Source organism: Scomber scombrus, chromosome 12 (genome assembly GCF_963691925.1).
Source record: "Scomber scombrus chromosome 12, fScoSco1.1, whole genome shotgun sequence".
NCBI classification, from domain to species: domain Eukaryota; kingdom Metazoa; phylum Chordata; class Actinopteri; order Scombriformes; family Scombridae; genus Scomber; species Scomber scombrus.
Window position 1 is genome coordinate 30,983,289 of NC_084981.1, and position 13,479 is coordinate 30,996,767.

The following is a 13,479-nucleotide window of genomic DNA, read 5'->3' on the forward strand; positions in this document are numbered from 1 at the left end:
TCTTCATTCCTTCTTCCCTTCTCTCCTTTTCTCCTTCATTCCTTCTCTCCTTCTCTCCTTCTCTCCTTCTCTCCTTCTGTCCTTCTCTCCTTCATTCCTTCTCTCCTTCTTCCCTTCTCTCCTTCTCTCCTTCATTCCTTCTCTCCTTCTTTCCTTCTCTCCTTCTTTCCTTCTCTCCTTCTTTCCTTCTCTCCTTCTCTCCTTCTTTCCTTCTCTCCTTCTTTATCAGACTATTATTTAATAACGGCTGGACTATAAACCATCAGACAGACATGTTCTTACTAGATGTGTGATGTCTAATTCCCTCAGGGTCAGGGTTAGGGTCAGGGTCAGGGTCAGGGTTAGGGTCAGGGTCAGGGTCAGGGTTAGGTTGGGGGATATAGGAACCCGGGAATGAATCCCGGGTGATGCACGGTCCGATCACTGTGGATGGCCAGTCCCCCTCCCCATCTTGCTTATTAGCGTTTTTATGGTCTGGTCGCCTTTGTTATATCAAGTATAAGATTATATATTTTTTTGTTGTTTTTGTTTTTTTCTTTTTTTCTTTTGTTTTTTTAATTTTTTGGTTTGGCTTTTGAAATGTCCAATTTGGTTAACCATATTTATTTTGGTCCCTAGGTGGCGCTCGCGACGTTTCGTCCTCGTTTGGGACTTCTTCAGGCTAGCCACCTGGACCTGTTTGAGGAGGAGGAGATGTTGCTCCTTCGCTGCCTCTGCCAAACTGAGCTGCTTGCCTTGGTTTCCCTCTATTTATACCCGCCCTCCGTAATTTCGTGTCGAATTGCATGTTTCGTGTCCCTTGACTTTTGCACTGTTTTCGGCCCATATTCCCATTTCTAATTGTTTTTTAACCCTTTCTTTTCCCTTTTAGATTCCAAATTGTAATTTTTAATGTCAAGGTAAGTATTGTTTGTGTTTAATTTAATAAAATTGTATTTAATTAATTGTTTTTGGCTTTCTTCATGTATCCCACCTTTTTCTTTTCTCCGAAATTCCCATCTTTATTCCTTCTCTCTATGCTCCCGATTTGGGAGTCTTACAAGGCATCTTTCTTTTCTTTCCAATCTTCCTTCCAGTATTCCAGTCCCTATTCCAATTTCCAAATTCCCATATATTTTCATCCCTTCCCGTCATCCAATTCCCCTCACTTTTCCTTCCTTCTTTCAACACTTCTTCCCGGATTCAAGCGTACCTCACATGTTGAATTTGCCATATGGGGGGATCATAGGCCATGTGGAAATTGTGCCAAGCATGTTGAATTTGCCGTATGGGAGGTCATAGGCCATGCGGCATGTGTATCCCGGATTGGGGATGTCGGTCCTCAGGGGACAATATTCGGGGACAGAAGGTCTCTATTGGGGTTAGGATAGGATTGGGGGTTAGGGTTAGGGTTTGGGAATCAAATTCAGGGTTAGGTCAAAGGTGATAGGGTTAGGGTTAGGGTTAGGGTTAGGTTTAGGCCATAATCAGGCTTGGTTAGGATTAGGGCTAGGGTTCAGGTTAGGCCATAATCAGGCTTTGTTAGGATCTGGGTTAGGTTTAGGGTTAAATAGGGGTTAGCACAGCATATATATGGGGAGGGGAACTGGCCATTGAGTCCACAGGAGGCACTGGCTGGTTAGGTTGTGGGATATAGGAACCCGGGAATGAATCCCGGGTGATGCACGGTCCGATCACTGTGGATGGCCAGGGTTAGGGTTAGGGTTAGGGTCAGGTTAGGTTAGGTCAGGGTTAGGTTGGGTTAGGTGGGTTAGGGTTAGGGTTAGTTTAGGTCAGGTCAGGTTAGGGTTAGGTTAGGTTAGGGTTAGGGTCAGGTTAGGTCAGGGTTAGGTTGGGTTAGGTTGGGTTAGGTCAGGGTTAGTTTAGGTCAGGTCGGGTCAGGTTAGGTTAGGTCAGGTTAAGTCAGGTCAGGGTTAGGTTGGGTTGGGTTAAGTCAGGTCAGGTTAGGGTTAGGTCAGGGTTAGGTTGGGTTGGGTTAGGTCAGGTCAGGTAGGTTGGGTTGGGTTAAGTCAGGGTTAGGTTAGGTCAGGGTTAGGTTGGGTTGGGTTGGGTTAGGTTGGGTTGGGTTGGGTTGGGTTAGGTCAGGGTTAGGTTGGGTTGGGTTGGGTTAGGTCAGGGTTAGGTTAGGTTGGGTTGGGTTAAGTCAGGTCAGGGTTAGGTTAGGTCAGGGTTAGGTTGGGTTAGGTTAGGTCAGGGTTAGGTTGGGTTGGGTTGGGTTAGGTCAGGGTTAGGTTAGGTCAGGGTTAGGTTGGGTTGGGTTGGGTTAGGTTGGGTTGGGTTAGGTTAGGTCAGGGTTAGGTTGGTTGGGTTAGGTTAGGTCTATCGCAATAGACACGTAATCAAGATCAATAAAAACTATGTTCCATACTTTGTGCGGACTGACAGTAGTTTGTACGGTGCTGAGATGACTTTGTTGTGATTTGGCGCTTTATAAATAAAGATTGATGATTGATTGATTGATTGATTGATTGATTGATTGATTGATTGACAGTATATGCTGACTAAATGTGAACAGCTGAGACAAAAAGTTGAAAATGAACTCACGTTTCCATGAAGGTCCGAGTTCAACAGCATGATAGCACACGTCAGAGTGTGGACGCTGTCTGAGAGACAGAGAGACAACCAAGAGACATGTTAGAGAGAGAGAGAGAGAGAGAGAGAGAGAGAGAGAGAGAGAGACAGAGACAGAGAGAGAGAGAGACAGAGAGAGAGAGAGAGACAGAGAGAGAGACAGAGAGAGAGAGAGAGAGACAGAGAGAGAGAGAGAGACAGAGAGAGAGAGAGAGACAGAGAGAGAGAGAGAGAGAGAGACAGAGAGAGAGAGAGAGAGAGAGACAGAGAGAGAGAGGAGACAGAGAGAGAGAGAGAGAGAGAGAGACAGAGAGAGAGAGAGAGACAGAGAGAGAGAGAGAGAGAGAGAGACAGAGAGAGAGACAGAGAGAGACAGACAGAGAGAGAGAGACAGAGAGAGACAGAGAGAGACAGAGAGAGAGAGAGAGACAGAGAGAGAGACAGAGAGAGAGAGAGAGAGAGACAGAGAGAGAGAGAGACAGAGAGAGAGAGACAGAGAGAGAGACAGAGAGAGACAGAGACAGAGAGAGAGAGAGAGACAGAGAGAGAGAGAGAGAGAGAGAGAGAGACAGAGAGAGAGAGAGAGAGAGAGAGACAGAGAGACAGAGAGAGAGAGAGAGAGAGAGAGAGAGAGAGACAGAGAGAGAGAGAGACAGAGAGAGAGAGACAGAGAGAGAGAGAGACAGAGAGAGAGAGAGAGAGAGACAGAGAGAGAGACAGAGAGAGAGAGAGAAAGAGAGAGAGAGACAGAGAGAGAGACAGAGAGAGACAGAGACAGAGAGAGAGAGAGAGAGACAGAGAGTGAGAGAGAGAGAGAGAGAGGACAGAGAGAGACAGAGAGAGAGAGAGACAGAGAGAGAGAGAGAGAGAGAGAGAGAGAGAGAGAGACAGATACCTTCAGTTGTCTCACTCTCAGGATTACTCTGCATGTATCTTCTGGAGAAGTGAGCCAGGATTCTTTCTCTCTCCTGAGTTTCTCCCATCAGAGCAAACTGACCCAAAAACTTTCCTGAAACCATAATTAGTTAAGCAGCTCGTTAGTATACAGATAGATAATCAATAACATATACCCTGACGATCAATAACATATACCCTGATAATCAATAACATATACCCTGATGATCAATAACATATACCCTGATAATCAATAACATATACCCTGATGATCAATAACATATACCCTGATAATCAATAACATATACCCTGACGATCAATAACATATACCCTGATAATCAATAACATATACCCTGATGATCAATAACATATACCCTGATAATCAATAACATATACCCTGATGATCAATAACATATACCCTGATAATCAATAACATATACCCTGACGATCAATAACATATACCCTGACGATCAATAACATATACCCTGATGATCAATAACATATACCCTGATAATCAATAACATATACCCTGATAATCAATAACATATACCCTGATAATCAATAACATATACCCTGACGATCAATAACATATACCCTGATAATCAATAACATATACCCTGATAATCAATAACATATACCCTGACGATCAATAACATATACCCTGACGATCAATAACATATACCCTGACGATCAATAACATATACCCTGATGATCAATAACATATACCCTGATGATCAATAACATATACCCTGATAATCAATAACATATACCCTGACGATCAATAACATATACCCCTGACGATCAATAACATATACCCTGACGATCAATAACATATACCCTGATAATCAATAACATATACCCTGACGATCAATAACATATACCCTGACGATCAATAACATATACCCTGATAATCAATAACATATACCCTGATAATCAATAACATATACCCTGATGATCAATAACATATACCCTGATGATCAATAACATATACCCTGATAATCAATAACATATACCCTGATAATCAATAACATATACCCTGACGATCAATAACATATACCCTGACGATCAATAACATATACCCTGACGATCAATAACATATACCCTGATGATCAAAAACATATACCCTGATAATCAATAACATATACCCTGATGATCAATAACATATACCCTGATAATCAATAACATATACCCTGACGATCAATAACATATACCCTGATAATCAATAACATATACCCTGACGATCAATAACATATACCCTGATAATCAATAACATATACCCTGACGATCAATAACATATACCCTGATGATCAATAACATATACCCTGACGATCAATAACATATACCCTGACGATCAATAACATATACCCCTGACGATCAATAACATATACCCTGATAATCAATAACATATACCCTGACGATCAATAACATATACCCTGATGATCAATAACATATACCCTGATAATCAATAACATATACCCTGATAATCAATAACATATACCCTGATAATCAATAACATATACCCTGATGATCAATAACATATACCCTGATAATCAATAACATATACCCTGATAATCAATAACATATACCCTGATAATCAATAACATATACCCTGATAATCAATAACATATACCCTGATAATCAATAACAGATATATTGATGATCAATAACCTGAGCGCCTGGTCGATGGTCAGACTGGAGAAGTTGAAGTTGCTGAGATATTCTTCTGCGACCAGCTGACTGAACTCGTTACTATGGAGACAACAGAGCAGTGTTACTATGGAGATGACAGAGCGGTGTTACTATGGAGACAACAGAGCAGTGTTACTATGGAGATGACAGAGCGGTGTTACTATGGAGACGACAGAGCGGTGTTACTATGGAGATGACAGAGCGGCGTTACTATGGAGACGACAGAGCGGTGTTACTATGGAGATGACAGAGCGGTGTTACTATGGAGACGACAGAGCGGTGTTACTATGGAGACAACAGAGCGGTGTTACTATGGAGACGACAGAGCGGTGTTACTATGGAGATGACAGAGCGGCGTCACATCGATCAATGAAACGTATTGATTATTGATTATTGATTATTGAATAGTTACTTCTTGCCGAGGTGGCGAGCCACGTCAGACTTCCTGAAGCCTTCGAGGCCGTAGAGCCGAGCGGCGAGGCGGCGAGCGGCCTGCAGGTCGGCCTTCGTTCCGTTAGCTAGCGCGTTAGCTAGCGCTTCATCGCCCAGCGCCAGACGCTCCGCTACGTCGGCCTGAGGCTGCAGCAGCTCGGGGGGGCGACTCAGCGCCCGCTCCCTGAAACACAGGGGGGGAAGGAGGGGGGGGGGGGCAGTGTGAGAGGGGGGGAGGGGGAGGGGGCAGCGTGAGAGGGGGGGGGCAGCGTGAGAGGCTTTCACTTCCTGATTCTACTAAACACACGCTTCGTTCCTCTTCACACTTCCTCCTTTTAACTCACACACACACAAAGAGGTCAAAGATCACACACACACACACACAGTCACACACACACACACACAGTCACACACACACACACAGTCACTCACACACACACAGTCACACACACACACACACAGTCACACACACACACACAGTCACTCACACACACACACAAAGAGGTCAAAGATCACACACACACACACACAGTCACACACACACACACACACACAGTCACACACACACACACAGTCACTCACACACACACACAGTCACACACACACACACAGTCACACACACACACACAGTCACACACACACACACACACACAGTCACACACACACACACAGTCACTCACACACACACACAGTCACACACACACACACACACACACACACACACAGTCACACACACACACACAGTCACACAGTCACACACACACAGTCACACACACACACTCACAGACACACACACACACTCACAGACACACACTCAGGAGACTAACTGTGTGTAGAGTACAGCTACACAATGAGCTGGAACTGTAAAGCTATAAACGTTATTATATAATATGTTATTATATAATATGTTATTATATAATATGTTATTATAGAATATGTTATTATAGAACATGTTATTATAGAATATGTTATTATATAATATGTTATTATAGAATATGTTATTATATAATATGTTATTATAGAATATGTTATTATAGAACATGTTATTATAGAATATGTTATTATAGAACATGTTATTATAGAATATGTTATTATAGAATATGTTATTATAGAACATGTTATTATAGAATATGTTATTATAGAATATGTTATTATAGAACATGTTATTATAGAATATGTTATTATAGAACAGGTTATTATAGAATATGTTATTATATAATATGTTATTATAGAACATGTTATTATAGAATATGTTATTATATAATATGTTATTATAGAATATGTTATTATAGAATATGTTATTATATAATATGTTATTATATAATACGTTATTATAGAACATGTTATTATATAATATGTTATTATAGAACATGTTATTATAGAACATGTTATTATAGAACATGTTATTATAGAACATGTTATTATAGAACATGTTATTATAGAACATGTTATTATAGAACATGTTATTATAGAACAGGTTATTATAGAACATGTTATTATAGAACAGGTTATTATATAAAACATGTTAGAGATGATTTAACACACTGATGTCCAGATGAAGTTCAAACAGTTTGTCAGAAGTCGGACAATCAGCTGTTCTCACATCATCACACGTATTGATCTGATCAGACTATTATTATATAATTATTATAACTGTATCACCTGCTGTCCTCTCACTCCACCCGGGCAGAGAGCAGTGTTATTATAAATGTAACGCACCTCTCTGCTGCTGCTGCTGTGTGTCCGTTCTCCATCAGCTGATCAATCATCTAACAGCTGTTCTCCATCAGCTGATCAATCATCTAACAGCTGTTCTCCATCAGCTGATCAATAATCTAACAGCTGTTCTCCATCAGCTGATCAATCATCTAACAGCTGTTCTCCATCAGCTGATCAATAATCTAACAGCTGTTCTCCATCAGCTGATCAATCATCTAACAGCTGTTCTCCATCAGCTGATCAATAATCTAACAGCTGTTCTCCATCAGCTGATCAATCATCTAACAGCTGTTCTCCATCAGCTGATCAATAATCTAACAGCTGTTCTCCATCAGCTGATCAATCATCTAACAGCTGTTCTCCATCAGCTGATCAATCATCTAACAGCTGTTCTCCATCAGCTGATCAATAATCTAACAGCTGTTCTCCATCAGCTGATCAATAATCTAACAGCTGCTGTGTTTCAGCTCTGACTCAACAGACGAAACATCAGAAAGAAGGAAGTGAGTTACCTTCCACATCACACTCATCAGGTGCCTCATAGAGTGTGTGTGTGTGTGTGTGTGTGTGTGTGTGTGTGTGTGTGTGTGTGTGTGTGTGTGTGTGTGTGTGTGTGTGTGTGTGTGTGGTTAGGGATAGGGCAGGAAGTGATGTCATGACTTCAGCTGCTCTGTCAGTGCAGTAAAATGTGTTGTCTACCATATATATTAATGTACTATATAAACATATATATATATATTAATGTACTATATAAACATATATATATATTAATGTACTATATAAACATATATATATATTAATGTACTATATAAACATATAAACATATCTTCGTGTGAACAGAGTAAAGCTTCTCAGTGATTCCGGATGTTTCCGTAACACCGCCCATTCATCCAGCAGCAGGAAAGACTACCCAGCAGCCACTGGGGCAGCAGTAGGAAACACTACCCAGCAGCCACTGGGGCAGCAGCAGGAAAGACTACCCAGCAGCCACTGGGGCAGCAGCAGGTAACACTACCCAGCAGCCAATGGGGCAGCAGCAGGAAACTCTACCCAGCAGCCACTGGGGCAGCAGCAGGAAACACTACCCAGCAGCCACTGGGGCAGAAACAGACTGTGCTGCTTTCACTTCCTCCAACATAAAGACTCTATGATGACGTTATAACACATCTGCTGTCACAATAAATGGCTGAAGTCTGTCTGAGATCCAAAGAAGGAGAAAAACTTCATGACACACACAGACTGTTATTTAGAAGGGACCCTAACCCTAACCCAGCTCCTCCTGTTCCTCCTGCTCCTCCTGCTCCTCCTGCTCCTCCTGTTCCTCCTGCTCCTCCTGCTCCTCCTGTTCCTCCTGCTCCTCCTGCTCCTCCTGTTCCTCCTGCTCCTCCTGTTCCTCCTGCTCCTCCTGTTCCTCCTGCTCCTCCTGCTCCTCCTGTTCCTCCTGCTCCTCCTGCTCCTCCTGCTCCAGCACAGTGTGAAGAGCAGGGAGGATAAACCAGGAGAGCCGGACATGGACCCAGCAGCAGGACCGCTATCTGCTCCTCTGTGTGAGGAGGAGCAGGAGGAGCAGGAGGAGCAGGAGGAACAGGAGGAGCTGGCTGCATGTTTCTGACCAGACTGTCACTAGTGGAGCTTTTCCATTATACACTTCTAGCTCTAATCCATCAGGGATAGTACCTGGTGCTGCCGGCCTCTGATTGGTCAGAGAGTCACAGTACCTGGTGCTGCCGGCCTCTGATTGGTCAGAGAGTCACAGTACTTGGTGCTGCCGGCCTCTGATTGGTCAGAGAGTCACAGTACTTGGTGCTGCCGGCCTCTGATTGGTCAGAGAGTCACAGTACCTGGTGCTGCCGGCCTCTGATTGGTCAGAGAGTCACAGTACCTGGTGCTGCCGGCCTCTGATTGGTCAGAGAGTCACAGTACCTGGTGCTGCCGGCCTCTGATTGGTCAGAGAGTCACAGTACCTGGTGCTGCCGGCCTCTGATTGGTCAGAGAGTCACAGTACCTGGTGCTGCCGGCCTCTGATTGGTCAGAGAGTCACAGTACCTGGTGCTGCCGGCCTCTGATTGGTCAGAGAGTCACAGTACCTGGTGCTGCCGGCCTCTGATTGGTCAGAGAGTCACAGTACCTGGTGCTGCCGGCCTCTGATTGGTCAGAGAGTCACAGTACCTAGTGCTGCCGGCCTCTGATTGGTCAGAGAGTCACAGTACCTGGTGCTGCCGGCCTCTGATTGGTCAGAGAGTCACAGTACCTGGTGCTGCCGGCCTCTGATTGGTCAGAGAGTCACAGTACCTGGTGCTGCCGGCCTCTGATTGGTCAGAGAGTCACAGTACCTGGTGCTGCCGGCCTCTGATTGGTCAGAGAGTCACAGTACCTAGTGCTGCCGGCCTCTGATTGGTCAGAGAGTCACAGTACCTGGTGCTGCCGGCCTCTGATTGGTCAGAGAGTCACAGTACCTAGTGCTGCCGGCCTCTGATTGGTCAGAGAGTCACAGTACCTGGTGCTGCCGGCCTCTGATTGGTCAGAGAGTCACAGTACCTGGTGCTGCCGGCCTCTGATTGGTCAGAGAGTCACAGTACCTAGTGCTGCCGGCCTCTGATTGGTCAGAGAGTCGCTGGAAGAGTCACAAGACGTCAACACAAGAATCAAACCTCCATCCGTTTCTCTTCTCTTTGTGTGACAGGAAGCCTTCATGTCCTCCGTTGTTTATGTTGCTATGACGACCTCGCTCACATTGAGGAGGAACTATGAAGTCATGGAGAACCACCTGGTACCAAACCCAGTAGAGTAGAGCTAGAACCGTAATAATGGTCCCAAACAGCCTCCATGAGGGGACATGAGGACGCCCCCCCCCCCAGGCAGGCGGGGGCATGATGACGCCCCCCCCCCCAGGCAGGCATATATACCTATATATATATATATATATATATATATATTCATACTGATACTCATACAGTTTTATGAGTTCAGATCTATTATGGATGCTGGTAGAAAACTTCCTCCACACTGCAGAGCCTGAAGGGGGGGGGGGGGGGGGGGGGAGAGATCAGAAACTTCACTAAAAACAGTGAAGAAAAAAGTTAATTTGGTATTCTGTGATGCAGAACTGAGTTACTGCTGAGTCAGATAAGTTCAAACAATTTCACATAGGAAGACTTCAGGAAGACTTCTGCCCCCCCCCCCCCCCCCCCCCCCGACACACACACACATACACACACACACACACACACACACACACACACACACACACACACAGCTGTCAATCACAGCTTGCATTAACTCTTCTGATCATACTACTCTGACCTCTGACCCTGTCTCAAGTTCGTCAGTCATTGAACTGCTGTTCGGCTCGTTATCAACCAGTAACAATACCAGTCCAATACCAGTAAAAATACCAGTCAATACCAGTCAATACCAGTTACAATACCAGTCAATACCAGTAAAAATACCAGTCAATACCAGTCAATACCAGTTACAATACCAGTTACAATACCAGTCAATACCAGTAACAATACCAGTAACAATACCAGTTACAATACCAGTCAATACCAGTAACAATACCAGTCAGTACCAGTAACAATACCAGTAACAATACCAGTTACAATACCAGTCAATACCAGTAACAATACCAGTAACAATACCAGTTACAATACCAGTCAATACCAGTAACAATACCAGTCAGTACCAGTAACAATACCAGTAACAATACCAGTTACAATACCAGTCAATACCAGTAACAATACCAGTCAATACCAGTTACAATACCAGTCAATACCAGTAACAATACCAGTAACAATACCAGTTACAATACCAGTCAATACCAGTAACAATACCAGTCAATACCAGTAACAATACCAGTCAGTACCAGTAACAATACCAGTAACAATACCAGTTACAATACCAGTCAATACCAGTAACAATACCAGTCAATACCAGTAACAATACCAGTAACAATACCAGTCAATACCAGTAACAATACCAGTAGCAATACCAGTCAATACCAGTAACAATACCGGTCAATACCAGCCAATACCAGTAACAATACCAGTAACAATACCAGTGTCAATACCGGTCAATACCAGTAACAATACCAGTCAGTACCAGTAACAATACCAGTAACAATACCAGTTACAATACCAGTCAATACCAGTAACAATACCAGTCAATACCAGTAACAATACCAGTAACAATACCGGTCAATACCAGTAACAATACCGGTCAATACCAGTAACAATACCAGTAACAATACCAGTAGCAATACCAGTCAATACCAGTAACAATACCAGTCAATACCAGTAACAATACCAGTAGCAATACCAGTCAATACCAGTAACAATACCGGTCAATACCAGCCAATACCAGTAACAATACCAGTAACAATACCAGTCAATACCAGTCAATACCAGTCAATACCAGTCACAATACCGGTCAATACCAGTCAATACCAGTCAATACCAGTAGCAATACCAGTCAATACCAGTAACAATACCGGTCAATACCAGTAACAATACTGGTCAATACCAGTCAATTCCAGTAACAATACCAGTAACAATACCAGTCAATACCAGTAACAATACCAGTCAATACCAGTCAATACCAGTAACAATACTGGTCAATACCAGTCAATACCAGTAAAAATACCAGTCAATACCAGTAACAATACCAGTCAATACCAGTAACAATACTGGTCAATACCAGTCAATACCAGTAACAATACCAGTCAATACCAGTAACAATACTGGTCAATACCAGTCAATACCAGTAAAAATACCAGTCAATACCAGTAACAATACCAGTCAATACCAGTAACAATACTGGTCAATACCAGTCAATACCAGTAACAATACCAGTCAATACCAGTAACAATACCGGTCAATACCAGTCAATACCAGTAACAATACTGGTCAATACCAGTAACAATACCAGTCAATACCAGTAACAATACCGGTCAATACAAGTAACAATACCAATAACAATACCAGTAACAATACTGGTCAATACCAGTCAATCCCAGTAACAATACCAGTCAATACCAGTAACAATACTAGTCAATACCAGTAACAATACCGGTCAATACCAGTCAATACCAGTAACAATACCAGTCAATACCAGTAACAATACCAGTCAATACCAGTAACAATACCGGTCAATACCAGTAACAATACCAGTAACAATATCAGTAACAATACCAGTAACAATACCAGTAACAATACCAGTAACAATACCAGTAACAATACCGGTCAATACCAGTCAATACCAGTCAATACCAGAAACAATACCAGTAACAATACCAGTAACAATACCAGTAAATACCAGTAACAATACTGGTCAATACCAGTAACAATACCTGTCAATACCAGTCAATACCAGTAACAATACCGGTCAATACCAGTAACAATACCAGTCAATACCAGTCAATACCAGTCAATACCAGTAACATTAGGGGTTAGGGGTAAGGGGTTAAGGGTTAGGGGTAAGGGGTTAGGGGTAAGGGTTAGGGGTAAGGGGTTTAATGGTTAGGGTTAGGGGTAAGGGTTAGGGGTTAAGGTTTAGGGGTAAGGGGTTAGGGGTTAAGGGTTAGGGGGTTAGGGTTTAAGGGTTGGGGTTAGGGGTCAGGGGTTAAGGGTTAGGGGTAAGGGGGTTAAGGGTTAGGGGTAAGGGGGTTAGGGGTTAAGGGTTTGGGTTAGGGGTTAAGGGTTAGGGGTTAAGGGTTAGGGGGTTAGGGATTAAGGGTTGGGGTTAGGGGTTAGGGTCACCGATATACACGATTCTGCAGCTTCATTCACACGTTGCATCAAAACGTTTCTGAACTATAAATAAAGTTTTATGACATTTGCTCAGACTGTTTAAAAAACGGGGCATAAAGTTGTTTAATGTGAAACGACTTGATATTTAAATGAGGAAGAAGCTCCAGGGTTAGGGTTACCCAGCAGGGTTAGGGTTACCCAGCAGCAGGGTTAGGGTTACCCAGCAGCAGGGTTAGGGTTACCCAGTAGGGTTAGGGTTACCCAGAATCAGGGTTAGGGTTACCCAGCAGCAGGTTTAGGGTTACCCAGCAGCAGGGTTAGGGTTACCCAGCAGCAGGTAATTATCCTCTGTCTCCAGCAGGGGGAGACAACATTTAATACTGACCATATTTCTGTTATTGATCACAGCTGTGTGTGTGTTTGTTTG

At 43.3% G+C, this 13,479-nt stretch overlaps 1 protein-coding gene across 1 annotated transcript in view; it reads right to left on the reverse strand.

The window, feature by feature from the left end:
- The window catches only part of psda (pleckstrin and Sec7 domain containing a), a 48,549-nt gene that overhangs the window by 12,816 nt on the left and 22,254 nt on the right, over positions 1–13,479 (reverse strand). The window contains 4 exon segments of the mRNA XM_062430796.1: positions 2,545–2,603; positions 3,467–3,578; positions 5,133–5,214; positions 5,567–5,770. Of these exon segments, the coding sequence (XP_062286780.1) occupies positions 2,545–2,603; positions 3,467–3,578; positions 5,133–5,214; positions 5,567–5,770 (457 nt within the window).